A 16,633-nucleotide genomic window follows, 5' to 3' on the forward strand; every position below is an offset into this window, starting at 1 on the left:
ATCATAGTGAGGTGGAACCGGCAGGATCACTAATGAATTATTTACAGTCCCAGCGTGTCATCTTGAGGGAGTACATGCAAACAAGCGTCCTTCTGAAAAATTCTCAGCATCAAGATCAATACCAAAGGCATTGTAGAGTTGGCAAACAGAATTTGCGCTGGGAGCCGATCTATCCCAGGGTGCGGCAGCTTCAGGGCTGCATCTTGTTTTAAGTTAACCCAGCCGTGGGTGAGGCACGTTGCTCTCTGAAATCTTATGCAAAAATCTGATTCAAAAGTTGCATACATTAGAAGAAGGGAATGATTTGGAGTTTCGTGAATGACAGACCTCTAGGAGGCTTCTGGTTTGCCCACAGACTTCTATATAGTTGAGTGGATTGTAATCCTAATGTGTTATATGTTTAAAATGATACATTCAGGTATCTTTAAACATTTATATTCTGCTTTTCGCCCACACTGAGACATGGCCCTTCAGTTGGCCCCGCGTCCACTTAACATGAGGGCGTGTGTGTGCTCACCTGATAATGGCTGTATATATCTGTTTCTCTGTCTCATCAGATATGTGGTGGCCGCTTCCCCGAACAGTTGTACCGCATAATGGTGTTAAGGATATGCTCAGTTCAGGCGGCATAGAGTTGATGTCAGTTGGGGGCTTCAACCACTTTTCCTGGACAGGACCACACACTCTCTGGAAGATCTAGCTCTTGCACAAGTAATGGCTGTGACCCAGAGTGTCTTTTACAAACTTGGGATTGAAACACCTGCTCTATTTGTGACCTCTCTGTTTTCATTCATATCTTGGTGACTGCCAGCTTTAGGCTGCTTTAATGCCCTCTTCATGGAACTGGCTCCTATAAAACAGCCTGGGCATGTCACTTGGTATGGAATGCTGCAGCTCCAAGTTATTGACATGCATAGATGATGAAAGTATATTGCACCTATTTTTAAAGCACCTACTTTAGGTATCACTCTTGCCCTGTGCCCAAGTGAAGGTTCCAGTTTTACCTTTAAAGACCTCAGTGGTCTGAGTTGTCATATTTTCAGAGTGTGCTTTCTCTCATTTGATTCCCACTCCCACCCAGAAGCTTTGAGACCTGCCATTGATGCACTGTTCTGTCATTTTGGGATGCTAACATGCAGTAGGATCCTGGTCTTCTCTGTGGTGTCTCCAGAACATTAAAATGCCTCTCCCTAGGAAGTCTTGTCATCTGCTCTAGCTGTTTTTTTTGAAAGTTGTTAAAGGCACTTTTATTGTAACAGGTCTTTAACCATTATTATTTTTTTGGTGACTGTGCTATTACTTTTTGATTTTTATACATCTGTTTCTAGGAGGATTAGTAGTTTGAGCTATTTGTTACGTTTATATCCTGCCTTAATCAAACTCAAAGCAGCTGACAAATGCAAATTAGTGGAAGTGGGGGGGGGGGTGTCCTTGTATCCCCTTGCCTTTCCTGCAAAGTGGAGCCAGGTGAAAGTTGGCCAGGCAGACCGGTGGAAGGAGATCTCTTATGCCTCCCTGTTGCTTTATAAACTGCTCTGACAGAACTGTAGCTGGATATCGTAAATAAATGAAGTAATCCAACAGCACTTCGTGGGTTGACTTTGTAGGCTAGAAATGTCTGTCGGGCACGTCACATATGACCCATTTGTCATACAGTGTAGGAGCATTTGCACTCTCTATGGTGAAAGCACACGTTTATTTCACTTTGTGTTTCCAATACAGGAGGGCACTGCCTGTTGGTTTCTGATCCACTAAGCCTTTCTTTAAGCTCTTATGACCTGTCCTTGTTTGATTCTCATTTGAAGCTGTGCTTTTGCAGAGAAGCGGCATGTGCAGGAGCTCTGTTGGGATATTTTAGTATGCAAGGCAGAGAACAGAGTGGATATTGAAGCCAGGGATTGGCAACAGTTTGATTTGTAGACCAGCATTACATTTTTATATGCCATCTCTGCACTAGGCTGAATAATGATGTCAGATTTCTAGGCTTCATTGACACTAGTTGCCTGGGATTGTGTAGCCGTTATCCACTCTTTTTTGCTGGCTTTTTTGAACTGTAAGGCAATTCATCCACACTCCTTATTCAGATAATGGAACATCTGGGGAATGCTATCCAGAGTTCTGCTAAGCTAGAAGCGTTCAGGGTTACAGAGGTTTATGCACATTACCGATGCATGTTAGCTGTCTGTACCTATTCCCATTGTAAGAGTCCCTTTATCTGGGGAGGTTCTGTAATTTTAATTAAGGGATTGATCTTTTCTCATAACTTTTCAGGCTTCTGGTCTGAACTGTTGTGAGGCTCACTTTAGACCGCTCAATGTGTTATGCTGTTTTTAATGCTGGGTGTTTCATGCTGTTTTTGCATACAGTTTACTTTCAGGGCATTTTATGTTTTTATTACATTTTACTTAGTAAGCGACTTCAAGCAGGTTCTTTGGAGAGGGAGCATAGAAACTTCCTAATAAACTAGAGCAGCTATTGTGACAAAACAGTGGCTCCATCTAGTCTGGTTCATGTGGAGTCTACTTTGAAAAATTCTGTAGCATATTTAGACGTGTAAGCTAAAGGCACTTAATTGGTATGTATGCTATGGTTGCTACATTTTGCAAAGAATTTTAAATGCAGTATTTTTAAGTCTTCTATTTAATTGTGCGATTTACAGCCAAGTTTTTCTTTGATAAACCATTGTCACCCTGAGCCCCTCAAAATCTGCAATAATTGGTGTCTATTAGGAGTCAACTTAATAAGAGTAAAGTATGTAGCAGAAGTGGCATAACAAATATTACTTTTTCTCAGGACTGATTGCTCTTAATAGGAATAATGGTATAAAATGAAACTCGGTTGTATAGCCACGTTCCCTTACTTTAAAAATCTAGGCATAAGTTGAGAAAACACTTAAAAAGAGAAATTAATATTTCAGTTGAAATTACAAACGTAATTTCCCTCCTGTCACTTTTTGGTGACCTTTTGTGACAGCTTGTCTCTATTGGAGGAGAGCATTCTTACTTGCTGATTAAAGATGTCGTTTGAAACCATTTTATTACCAAGGGTGGCAAAATTAATCTTGACACTTGGAGGCACTAGAAAAATAATTGCTGATTCACTGCATTAGCTGTGTGAAAGAATCCTGCGGCCAAGGCTGCGTCTGTGCTGGCAAAAATATGTTAAATATTTTTCCCCATGAATGGAGTGGAGGCATCTCCTGCCTTTGCAAAGAGAAAGGGAACTCTCTTGTCCTGGGAGGGTTTTAGATGAGGTAGACTACAGAGCCTCAAGTATAAAATGGGGGGTGAGTTGGGGCCAGAGCGGCCTACCTTTGCAGTAATAGCTGGAATAGCCTCCCAGAAGAAGCCAAATAACATCTGAGAGTATTTAAAAGGGGCTGCAAGCAATGTTCCCTCTAAGCTGTGGAGTCGTGTGAGCGAAAATTCTACTTTGTGAGCTACTGGTATTAAAGGGGTGAGCGAGCGATTTGGCTACTGCATGAATTAGTTTGCTCTGGCGCCATCCTTCCTGAGCTAAGGCAAAGATGTGTGGGCCGGAGGCTAAAAAGCTGTGAGCTAGCTCACACTAACTCAGCTTAGAGGGAACACTGGCTGCAAGATCTTTTCAAAAGGGATTTTACACAGTGACAACAGAATCTCTACCACCAAAGTGTATTCATGGTTTCATGGGTGACCGTGTAAAAACTTGTGTGCTCCGTGAAGTACACAGGACATTTAGGGTATGAGTAATGAGTAGCCTTGGGCAAATTGCTGTACTTTGGTCCAATGACAGAGTTAGGAGGATAATTTGAGACAAATGGGAACCCCCAAAGGAGAGCCAGTGTGGTGTACTGCTTAGTGTTAGACTGGGAAGCCCAGTCTGCTATGAAGCTCACTGGGTGACATTGGGCCAGTCACTCTCCATCTCACTTACCTTATGTAGGTGTCAGGACAGGAAAGGGAGAATTCTGTCCTGGGCCGGATCTGCGAATGGTTGGCTAGTACATTAGCATTGTGCGATAACACTCATCGGCACCTAGGTTGCCTTGCCTTTTTCTAGTCCTGGTTTATGCCCCCTCCCCCATAATTGCATTGGAGCGAGGGACTGCTTCCCTGCTAGCGAATGTGTGCTGCTTTCAGCTGCCCGGATTCCACAGGAGTTTGTGGGCAGCATGAATATAGAAACGGTTGCAGAGGCGTTTTTGCAGGAAGAGGCAAGGGTGGTTCTGAAGCTCTGTGTGGCCCTTAAGGGCAACTTCTTAGATCGGCCCCATCTCCTGTTCCCTATTTTCCCGAGTTTGGTACTCATTCCTTGGGGTGAGGTGGAAAAAAAATCCAAGAATGACTGTAAACTAGATGTGACAATGTCAGATAAATCCATTTAAACTGAGTTTATCCCAACTGTGTAGAAAGGCGGGACAGAATCTTATTTTATCATGGAAACGGCAATGCTGCTACATCAGGGCCCCCCCGACCCTTTTGAGACTACGGCCCCCTTTGGATGGTGGGTCCAGCCACAAAATGGCTGCCGCAGGAGGTGATGCTTCAGTCACGCAGAGAAGATCCTTGTGTTGTGGCAGCATCTTTTTGAAATCTCTACAGCCAGTCAGAAGTCCTGCTGGGCAAAACCCCCACCTGGCCCTGCCCACTTTCTCGAAATACTTGGCGTAGGCCAGGAAAGGTGTCAGCAGGGCACCATGGTGCCTATAGGCCCCATGTTGTGGATTCCTGTAGTACATGCTTGTTGCCTGTTATCTTGCTGTCCCCCCCCCCCCATTGTTGTGCTCTGTATACGATCTGATATTTATTTATTTATTTGACTTATCTCCCGAGGCTCAGGGCGGCTAACAAGAGGCAATTGCCATACATAACACTAAAACCAGATAATACAATCAATTACATTTTACATTTTGAAATCGGTGCTCACAACAATATATCATCCAAGACGGGGACTCCAGTGCAGTGTTCCAGAGGTTCTACCGTCTCTTCTTGATCGGTCTGCACTCTGTCCATTCTCCATTCTCAAGGCCAGTTCGCATTTCCAAAGATGGCAGCGCGGTGGTGAAGCGAAGGAAGTGAGTTTGGCTGCGAGAACAGCATGTGAGGAAGGGGGGATGCGGGAAGGGAACACAGCAAGGCCGAGGAGAGGTCTGAGCCCTCTTGAGGCACGTCGGCCGTTTCAAGCAGGATCTACCTCCACAATTTGGGTCGGTCTGAGTTTATGTGCCTAGTGTGCCTCTCCCAGTGCTAAGGAAGCCAACAGTTTCTGTGGGAACATTTTGTGCTGCCTTTTTCCAAGCTGCGTCCTGGTTCTCAAGCTGAAATGTACAAAAGGAAACAGTAACAGAACATCCTCAGCAAGGGAGTGGGGGGGAAGTAGTTTTGGACAGCACAGTGGTTAGTACCAGCTTTCCCCAGTTCTTGATAAAATAAAGGCCTCATCAAGCAGTTAGCCCTGTAGACGTGATGGCCAGCCCCTTTCAGAACACAGTGAGGAATTTTTTTTTGACTAAACCTAGGGTTGCCAGGTCTGAGTTGGAAAATACCTGGAGACTTTGGGGGGTGGAGCCAGGAGAGGGCGGGGTTTGGGGAGGGGAGGGGCCTCAGCAGGGTACAGCGCCCTAGATCCCACCCTTCAAAGCAGCCATTTTCTCCAGGGGAGCTGATCTCTGTCAGCTGGAGATCCGGTGTAAAAGCAGGAGATCTCCAGGCCCCACCTGGACGCTGGCAACCCTAGCTAAACCTCAAGGTAATGTTTGCTTAGTAAGATTTTCAGTTTTGTCCAATTGCATTTAAAGTATGAATTTTCCTTGCAAAAAGAAAAAAGGACAAAGGGTTGAATGGCTGTTGGCTTTTCCGCTGGAGCTTGACCTCTTCCTCTGCTCTGCATCTCTCATCCCACAAGGCCTTTGTCCACACAAGTCCCACAGTCCTTGTAATGGCCTTTTCTGTTCTGTAAAGGGGTCCCGCCCCCTTCTTTCACAAGTAGAAAAGCCAGTGGGAACCAACCCGTAGTGCTGAGGCCAGGGACAGTGGAGGGGGCAGTTCAGAAGCTATTAGTGCTGCCCAGGGTTTACTTCTCAGTTTACTGCTTTAATCGAAAGTGAAACAAAAACAGAAAACACGTGGTCTGCTATGTAATGAAACTACAGAGATTCCACCCCCCCCCCCAAATCTCGTTGATTCTGTGGGCACTTTTGGAATGTTGAGGTAGGGAGTGGGTGCTGCCACAAAATGGCTGTCGCGAGAGCAGGGCGAATCAGAGTCACTGTTGGAGGCAGGACTGGGTCTGTGCTTTGAGGGAAACATGCTGTCTGGTGACAAGCAGTTGGGTGCCAAGAAAAATACTGGAGGGCACCATGTTGGAGATCAGTGGGCTATAATGACCGAAGATAATTGCAAAAGCTCACAAGATCTTCTGCCATTGGGGTAAAACCGTAGGTGCTTCTCTGGGCAAAAGTAAGACTGTGATACTGTGGTATCTGTAGAACTTCATATCCAATGTTTGAAGGGCTTTTGACCTTTAATATCACTACAGTAGGAGGGATTGAGGATCCATTTCCTTGCTTCTGTCAAAGAACCACCAATGTGTTTTCATGTTGAATTCCTTTCCCTTGGAGGTTTTTGCTGTACAACCGCCCTGAGCCCGTCTGGGGAGGGCGGTATATAAATCAAATAAATAAATAATTTTGCTACAGGTGGTACACAGAGCTGTTTGAGTGTTCTGAAGAGAAGCTAGAATTAGTAGCATACTTCAGTAATTTTATTTAAAAATATGTCTTCATTTATGAAGTATTCTGCCATTCTGTGCTCTTTGTTTGAAATTAGAATAAAAATAAATGGACATTTCTCCATGAATTTCTTGAGCTTTACTTAAACTAGAAGGGAAAGCAAGGAATGAAATCTAAATTAAAAAAACAGAGGTTGATATGTGGCCAGACACTGAGAATGGTGATGGGATCAGCCTCCTGTTCTAGGCAGCTAGTGAGTTTTTCCCATTAGTAGCCATATGTTCTCAATGTACATGAGTTGTCATAATGAGGTTGAGACACACAGGGAATTTAATGCAAAGAGTTTTAAATATACATCTTGAAACCCTAACTACTATAGAAATGCTTATCTTCCAAAAGCCAAACTTAGTTAAATTTAGGGGGTGGGAGGGGGGAAGACAGTCTCTTTTCACATTCAGTAACTTGACACAGGGAGGAGAATTAGTTTTGAAAGAACAAAAAAATGTGTTCTCGCCAAATGCAAGCATGCATTTGCAAATTAAAAGGATATCAGGAAATGATTACGTGAATTAAACGTTCCTCAGTCGTCTTGGGGTGCATACCATATTATCAAAGGGGCCCGTGTAATTCTATCGTGGCAACCGTCAAAATGTTATCAGTTGATTGCTGTTCTAATCCTTCTGGCAAACACCAATGGTGCCCGTTTCTCTCGTACAATAGAACTTTCCGCAGAAGCCAAAGCAGCATTATTTGAATTCGAAGAGAGGGAACGGCAGCTCAAACAGGGGCGCTACGGCTCAAGAAGAGGAGGAAGGCGAGGAGGGCCTTTAATGTGTCGTGGAATGGGAGAACAAAGGAGAGACCATGAACGGGGCAGGCTGAAGGACCACCGGCCGGCGCTGCTGGCAACCCAAACAACTGTTACGGTACCTTTAATGCCATGCTGGTCAAAGCAGAATCCTGTGCCCGCTCGTGTCCATCTGCTTCTAAACAATGAGCCGAATAGTTTGGCCAAAGGGATTTTTTTGCATATACCTAAGCCAAGCCACTGTTGCCAGTGGAATGCATAAAATAGCACGTGTACCCCCCCTAGTCTCATCCTGAGGCTGCTGAGAGCTGCAGCACCGCCTTGAGCCCTGGGGAAAGTAGGCTACAGATCTGGAGAGACCAAGAAAGTGCTTTTAAGAGCTTCCAGCAAGGCTTGCTGTGTGATGTGGAAGGTTGCCGTAAAGGGGGAAGAAATTCCTAGTGGCTCAGGTTTTCACTTCAGCCCAGATGGCACATGTGTTTGACTATCTGGATCAAACTGACTGTCAGTGGTAGGTGCTAGTTCCTCATGTAATCTGTTTGGGTAAAGAATATGCCGTTTAGGGATGTTCTGACAATGTTCACTCTCATCCCCCCCCCCCCAGCAGAATATAACTGCTGTAGTCTTCACATGGGCAATGGGCAATGCAAGACCCTGCATGGCTCCAGATTGCTGCTGAGCAGGGCTTCCTGTGTTAATGAGTCGCCGCTCACATGCACAGCTTAGAGGGAACACTGGTTCAAAGTGTCTTGGGGGACAGCATCTGCATGACATTATGTAAACAAGTACCATGCTGGATTAGCCAGAAGTCCAATCTGGTCCAGCAATTTATTTCCAACAGCAGTTAAGCAGCATGAAAATCTTACAAAAAGCGGTCTCCTGCTTTTGCTGCCACAGCTGGAATTTGGAGCAATACCGCCTCTCGATGTGGAGTTTCCACTCGCTGTTGATAGAGCTATCTTCAGTGAATTTATAAAATCTCCTATGGAACTGTAAACTTGGAAAACGTCTCATGAAGTCTCCTATGTTCTTTTTGTGGCACGCGGGTGGTTGTTGTTGTTTTTAAACACCAAGGTAACAGGATTCCAAGCAGTGATGTTTGTTTGTTTTTCCTTTGTCATTTCAGTCCCACTCACAAAGGATGTTTCCGCATCAGCAGCCCATTAGGAACCTGTTCCAGCAGCAGCAGCAGCAGCCGCCACCATTGCAGGGCCTGCTGCCGATTCCCCCTCAGCATCACACGCCCCCACCTCCCCCTCAAGGGATCCATATGCCACCGCAGCTAGAAACACCAAGGATACTGATGACTCCTCCTCCAGTGACCTCTCAGCAGCCAAAGAACATACATATTAACCCACACTTCAAAGGGAATGTAGTAACTCCTGTACAAGGTGAGATTTTTATCTGGAGGACCGATGCATTTTATTTGTTTGGAAATGCCAGTCTCTGGTCATTTAGCTAATAACAGCTCCCGAGGTAGTTAACGGAGAAGGAGCAATTCTTTGAAACAATGAAATCACCAAAGACCCAATGATAAAAAATGAACCTCTAAAAAAAAGTCTTAAGGGCAGAAAGCAGACATGCTAATCCAGTAGCAGTAGGACCAGGGTAGGACAAGACCACAGCTACAGCCAGCCAGTGGGAGGTAGTAGTTAAAGTGTTGGGCTTGAGTCCCGGAGACCCAGGTTCGAATCCTCTCTCTGCCATGGAAACTTGCTGGGTGACCTTGTGCCGGTCACGCTGTCTAATCTGTTTTCCATGGTAGTTGTGAGAATAAAATGGAAGAGAGTGACGTTAGGCCTCTTTGAGTCCCAATTGGGGAGCAAATGTTGGGGCATTAGTGAAATAAATATGAGGAGTCCTTCTAAAAAGAATGAAATACAGTGCAAGATGGACTGCCTGGGGAAGAACATAAGAACATAAGAGATGCCAATGTTGGATCAGGCCAAAGGCCCATCCAGTCCAACACTCTGTATCCCACAGTGGCCAGAAATACCAGTGCCATCAGGAGGTCCACCAGTGGGGCCAGGACATTAGAAGCCCTCCCACTGTTGACCCCCCCCAAGCACCAAGATGACAGAGCATCACTTGCCCCAGAGTCCCTATCTATACCTTGTGGCTAATAGCCACTGATGGACCTCTGCTCCATATGCTTATCTAATTCCCTCTTGAAGCCGTCCATGCTTGTAGCCGCCACCACTTCCTGTGGCAGTGAATTCCAAGTGTTAATCACTCTTTGGGTGAAGAAGTACTTCCTCTTATCCGTTCTAACCCGACCGCTCAGCAATTTCATGGAGTGCCCACGGGTTCTTGTATTGTGAGAAAGGGAGAAAAGTACCTCTTTCTCTACCTGCTCTTTCCCATGCATAATCTTATAAACCTCAATCATGTCACCCCTCAGTCGTCGTTTCTCCAAGCTAAAGAGCCCTAAGCGCCTTAACCGTTCCTCATAGGGAAAGTGTTCCAACCCTTTTATCATTCGAGTTGCTCTTTTCTGCACTTTTTCCAAAGCTATAATATCCTTTTTAAGGTGTGGTGACCAGAACTGCACACAGTATTCCAAATGAGGTCTCACCATTGAATGAACCTCTAAAAAAAAGTCTTAAGGGCAGCAAGCGGACATGCTAATCCAGTAGCAGTAGGACCAGGGTAGGACAAGACCACAGCTACAGCCAGCCAGTGGGGGGTAGTAAAGTGTCGGGCTTGAGTCCCGGAGACCCAGGTTTGAATCCTCTCTCTGCCATGGAAACTTGCTGGGTGACCTTGTGCCGGTCACGCTGTCTAATCTGTTTTCCATGGTAGTTGTGAGAATAAAATGGAGGAGAGTGACTTTAGGCCTCTCTGAGTCCCAGTTGGGGAGCAAATGTTGGGGCATTAGTTAAATAAATATGAGGAGTCCTCCTAAAAAGAATGAAATACAGTGCAAGATGGACTTCCTGGGGAAGGAATTTGGTAATCTTGGCACTGCTCTTGGCACTGTGTGGTCATCCTGCAGAATTGTTGCTAGAAGTGGCACATGGACAGGGCATTGAAGGCAGGTCTTACTGTTCAGGCCAGTTCATATGCAGAGGCCAATACCAGCACTTCATACCAGCCAATACCAGCACACCAGTCATGACACAAGTGGCTAGCCAATGGAGTACGTTAGATGTGATAGATCACTTGTATAGCATCGGGTAACAATCTGGTTACTACAGTTTGGACCAGCTGTAGTTTGCCCTTAGACTGGCAATGTGAGATACCACCATATGCCTTTTGTCTTGTGTTATCCCCTCCCCGTTTATAGTTGCAGTCTAGGAGCCATTTTCATGTTTGTACTGTTCTCTCCCTGCCTTAATTTCTGTAGAGACAGGTGTGTGAGTGGGAGTAAGGAGCAAAAGAAATCACTAAAGGAAAGTCAGAAGACTTCTGTACCTGGTGTGCACAGCCTTGGGGACTACGGCCTTTGTAGCTTCTGTGCATATCTTTGTAAACAATAAGCGATCACACAGCAAAACCTCAAAGGCAAAGCAAAGCTGTGTAAAAAGGATGCTGAATATAGCAAAAGTTAATATATAAATATTCGAGGCAATACCAGCAGATAGAATCCTTGGTATTATTTCCTTCTGAAGCTTGTAAAGTTGTGACTGGTTGCCCATTTGTAGAATGTGTATATTTTCTTAAGGGATGTTTTTCTGAAATGTCTATATCCCAGCTTTGTTTGTGGAAAATTGTAATACTTATTAATGATGAAGATTTTTGAAACAAAGTTATTAATATCCGGAACCTTCGTTTTCTACTGACTTCAATAATCTGACCTACATTTGACTCATCTACAATTGCTTTATTGCAGCTTATGTGCTATTTTTAATTGACTTATTAATTGGTTATACACCTGACTTATCTGTAATTGCTTAATACTTGACTGCAACCTATGTGCTATGTAATATTTGCATTTTTGTATGCATCATGTAATATTTGTTTTTCTTTATTTATATATTAGCTTTTGCTATATTCAGCATCCTTTTTACACAGCTTTGCTTTGCCTTTGATCATAAACATTTTTGTGCAAACCAACGTTCCTTTTACAATTCAGATGAGAGGCAGCAATACCAGTTTATATGTATGTTGAACTTAGAACATGCTCATTCAGTGGCCTTGTATCATGTGCTCCCTGTCATCAATCTTTACACCCTTTCCTCCAGTAATGTGGGACAGAAAACTTTCTGTAGCACATTAACTGGAGAGGGGCCAGTTACAGTGCAAATACATATAACAATCCAAATAAGAAATCAAGTTATAAATTCACCAGATTGGCCAGAGGTCAGATCAAAACCAAAGCTGAAATTATTATTTTAGTTGTCTCCTCGTACATGGTAGAGGTAAAGGTAAAGGTTTCCCTTGCTTGAAAGCCAGTTGAATCCGACTCTAGGGTTGCAGTGCTCATCTCCGTTCCCAAGCTGAAGAGCCAGCGCTGTCCAAAGACATTTCCGTGGTCATGTGGCCAGCATGACTAGACGCCGAGGTGCACGGAACACTGTTACTTTCCCACTGAAGCGGTACCTATTGATCTACTTGTAATTTCTTGCTTTCGAACTGCTAGGTTGGCAGGAGCTGGGATCAGAGACAGGAGCTCACTCCGTCATGTGGCACTCGGGTCTCAAACTGCTGAACTACCAACCTTCCGGTCTGCAGTTCAGCGTCTTAACCACTTGAGCCACCGCATGGTAGAAGGGATATTGTAATTGGCACTCTGATATGTCCAAGTGACCTCAGTGGGTGAGGGCTGACTTTGGTTAAAACAGATGAGTGGACAATCATGTCCAGGGCAAATCGCACAGAATTCTTTATGCGTGCTAAAATTAATGTGTCAACAGTTTTCAATGCCTTCTTTGTTTTTACTTAAATTTGAAGAATATAAGGAACCCACACTCTGTATCCTTAATTTTTCAGTTACTACTTCTCCCCAAATAATGCCCAGCCTTCCATTTTTTCCATAAATATTTCAGTTCAGGTATTATTGGGACATAAAATTAGCATGAAGGGCTTCTTAAATTAGCTTACTAAAGGGTAAGTCAAAATAAACATGCTAAAGAAAATTACACTCTGTTTAGGGCATTAGATTCCCCCCCCCCTCCCCAGTGTTTGGTTCTTATATTTCCAGAAGGCCCACATCACAACTTCCTTTGTTCCGGAGCTTCCTGAAACAATCCAAATTGTTTGAAAACCCTATTGTAGGAAGCAGAACAAAATCTGCAAAACTTCGAAAAAGATGGCACAGTTGGGCTGACTTACTGTGGTGTTGCTGTTGACTTTGGGGGGTGGGGTGGGTGGGAGGGGGACAGGGATGGAGTACAGGCATGTGTCTGATGTAATGTGCTTGGAGATTTAGTCCAGTTTTGAGTGGTGCTGGTGCTTGAGCCAAAGTGGCGAGCTGCCTTTAGAAAAAAAAATCTAAATTGCACAGAGATCTCCCAGTTCTACAGAAAACGAGGCTTATACGTTTTTGTAGCCGATGCCATTCGGCTCCTGATTGCCCTGTTGCATGCCACTAACTGGTTCTGACTGCCTGCAGCTATTTGTGGGATTGGGGGGAGGCAGCTGCCTGGGAGTGTGATGGCTGATAAAAATGGCACGGAGTCTTGGCTAAGACAAATTGATTTCAAAGGTGCGATCCTTGTTTTCAGTGCCCTTGCTGCCAGTCCCAACCCAGCCAAGACCTGCCGTCGGACCCCAGAGATTTCCCGTGAGTAGCAGCTGTTTCTTCTTCTGTGATATGGATGAGCATACATTTGCGAGGAAATATTAATATGGCAAATACAAGCAGGGCCAGTGAAATACAATTTTTAAGGATTTGTAAATATTGACAGTGATCTGTGCGGCTGAAAATTGTTTGTTAAAAGCTTAAGGTCGATGAATTTTTGAGAGCAGAATTAATTTTGCTTAATTGTAAAATTGTTGAACCAGTCTGTCCAGTGGGGAGTTAAAAACGCACCTTTCTATCACAGTCCTCTCCATATAAATAGGAAAATTGCGTATTTAATAAAAAAAGCACCATGCTGGGTTATTTTAAGCATTTAATATCAGCGGTTGATCTGGCATTGACTGACCCTCCTCTTCTTCCTTATCTTTGGCTTTTGAAACACACTAACCAGCTCTTTCTCTTAGCTAATCCACCAGCCTTGATTGATTAGTTCTTCGAATGGCATTGAGTGCGCACAATCTGCTTGCCATTCATATTCTTGCAGTATGTAAATTTAACCCTTTTTCAGTCTTAAGAATTTCTTCACACTGAGCATCCATATATGTAGTGGACACGTTTGGACCATATCATCACCTTCGTTTTCCTCATGCATTTCCTTTAATTATATGAGTATTGAAAATTTAACTCCAGAACAATTGCTGAAGCAACCATGACGATTGTTTGCATATACAGAATTACTCTTTGTACTTGACAGTAGATACAAAAATTAGTTGGAAGTAGGAAATGTGCCTCTCAAAAATACAGGAGTAGAATTGTGATTTCCATATTCTTACAATAGGAGGATTATTTCTCATTTAAAGATGCCTATCTAATCAATGGCTGTGCCTGCATTTTCTCTGAGGGATTACTGATAGCCGCAGTAATGATTGCAGAATTTATATTAAAACATACTAAAAATGCCTTGAAACCTATGGGCGTCTTGATAGCATTGCCAGCTCTTTATTTTTGTGATGAAAGATCTTAGTAGAGTGTGCTCTCAAGCCTTTGTTTTAACCAGAGATATTCCCCGCTTCCATAAAACAGATTTCCTTTTAAAATAAAGAGTATTTTGTTAACAAATTCCTGTCTGAAAGAGTACCTCCATTACCCAGACGCCAAGATTTATTAAAAGAATGGAACACGTTATGACCATCTTTCACTAAATACTGAATGTTAACTATACTGGGAACTAATGATGCCTGGACTGTGTTACATTAGTCTGGGACCCCAGACTATCTGGCTTGCCCATGGCCAGATGAATGAGTTGGCCTAACCATTAGTTAGGGTCCAGGTGTGTGAGTTTAGGTTATGGCGGGCAAGTGGGGGGCAGCTGAGGAAGAAAGTGCTTCCTAAAAAGTCCCCTGAAATGGCCACTTGATAGTGGTCTTCTGCCTTCATGCAGTGCACATGAAGTCCTAATCTAATAAGAACAGAAACATTCAATCCCTTTCAAGCAAAACTGAGCAGAATGAACCCATCGTGGAGGTGGTTGCAAGTTCCATCAACTTGCAGCTGACTTATGGTGATGACCCCCATGGGGGTTTCAAGGCAAGAGATGATCAGAGGTGGTTTATCATCACCTGCCTGCATGTTGTGACCCTGGACTTCCTCACTGGTCTCCCATCCAACTACTAATCAGGGCTGATCCTGCATAGCTTCTGAGATCTGACAATATCAGAGTAGCTGGGGCCATCTAGTTCAGGGCAAGCCCACCATACCTTTTTTGATAATTAGGCAGAGCAACTTGAGCCAGAATAAAGTTGCTTGGGGGGTGGGGGGGAGGTAGGGAAGTCCTGTGTGTAGCCATGGTCACCCAATTTTGGATGAGATGGGAAAATGACCAACCATGTGTTAACCTGTCTTTGGAGAAGGTAGAACAAGTCCCACTTCCACTGTCTCTCTCAAGCTCCAATTGCAAATTGCTCCGTGCATACAGATTTGTCTTGTGTATGCTGTATGGCAGTCTAGTTATAGATATTGATGGAGGTGGCAAAACAGTAGTATCCTTCTTACTTATTTTCTTCAGTTTTTATCCCGCCAGGCTACTGAATTTTAGAAAACCAAGACATTGCAGTCAGAGAAAGCTGTGTACAATTGTCGATTGTATACCTGATTCTGATTGTGTACCTGACTGTAGACCCTCCCCCCATTTTTGCATTGAATTTCTAAATTCATACTCTTCTGTTATATTGTGGGAAATGCTTATTTATATAGTATTGTAAATATTAAAAAGCAGAAATGAACCTCCGTTGTGTGGAATGTCATGCAACGCTTTCAGGAGACCACAAAATAAAAGCAAATAATTTGTTGACCTCATCTAATCTGACTAGCATGTGCCAAGGAAGAAAGAGAAAAGTCGTTTGTTGAGATCACACTGTATACTCTTGAAAACCACAATTCTGGGAAGTTCTGATTCTAGTACTTGGCAGAGATAGACTTAACTCTTTCAAATATTCTTATGGACAAGAAACCGGAGAACTGTAGCCTGTCCTTGGCTCTGTAGCTAACTAGCTACCAGAGCAAGGGTGTATGTCCTGCTTGTATTTCACATTTTTTAGGTTATACTTAAGAGTACATCTAAAACATGTGCAAATAGATCTTTATGGCACATCCTTTCTGGTTCTAAGTGTCTTGTGATTGCTGGTTTTGAGAGACAGCTGATTGCCCCCTTGTAACACTGTTTGTTTAGGTGTAAGACATTTTAAAAAGCCAACCAAATTACAGCTCTGATTCTGCCTTTGTTATGGCGTAACAGTAAATGAAATTTTCACTCTATTACTGTGTAGCAGCAGCAGAGGCAAATCCCATGTACGAGGGAGAGCATTTTGTTTTGTTTTCTAGCGTGATACAAGGTATCAGGTGGTCATGACTGACATTTCTTGGATAGAGCTTTTATATGGCATTTCATGCAAATCATGTTTGAATGAGACTGCTGAATCAAATTACATTTCTCTCCTATTATGGCTCCTGCAGATGTGCAACTGAGCTTCCTCAGTGCCTCCAGCAAGCTTTCCTCGTGAGCGCATAGTGGGGTTTTTTGCGACTTGTCGATGTAGCTCTATAATTACAGTGCTTACAATAGTGACGGAGCGACGAGCATTTTTCTCTTATCAGATCCATAAGTGGTAGCAAAACAGATGCGGTGTGAGATCCTCCCGCTCTCCCCCTCCCCCTCCCGCTGTCAAATAGCGTCAGTCTGGCAGAGGAGAAATGCAATTTAAAATGCAGGTGACATAATAACAAACATCCTCCATTTGCTGGTGGGCTTCTGATTAATCACTATTACCATACATTATCATACCATCAAATTTAATCATATCAGTGAATTCCCATCTGCAGGAGGAGGAGCAGAAGCTAAACATGATGGTAACAGCTATTAAATGAGTGGGAA

At 43.8% G+C, this 16,633-nt stretch overlaps 1 protein-coding gene across 1 annotated transcript in view; it reads left to right on the plus strand.

Moving 5' to 3' along the window:
- Window positions 1-16,633, plus strand: part of RBM33 (RNA binding motif protein 33) — a gene marked incomplete at its 3' end in the record, with an annotated part of 94,125 nt that overhangs the window by 34,075 nt on the left and 43,417 nt on the right. The window contains exons 9-11 of the mRNA XM_015413439.1: window positions 7,433-7,638; window positions 8,647-8,911; window positions 13,187-13,245. Of these exons, the coding sequence (XP_015268925.1) occupies window positions 7,433-7,638; window positions 8,647-8,911; window positions 13,187-13,245 (530 nt within the window). The remainder of the gene's footprint in view (window positions 1-7,432; window positions 7,639-8,646; window positions 8,912-13,186; window positions 13,246-16,633) is intronic.

This window comes from Gekko japonicus, unplaced genomic scaffold (assembly GCF_001447785.1).
Source record: "Gekko japonicus isolate JY-2015 unplaced genomic scaffold, Gekko_japonicus_V1.1 scaffold105, whole genome shotgun sequence".
NCBI lineage: Eukaryota > Metazoa > Chordata > Lepidosauria > Squamata > Gekkonidae > Gekko > Gekko japonicus.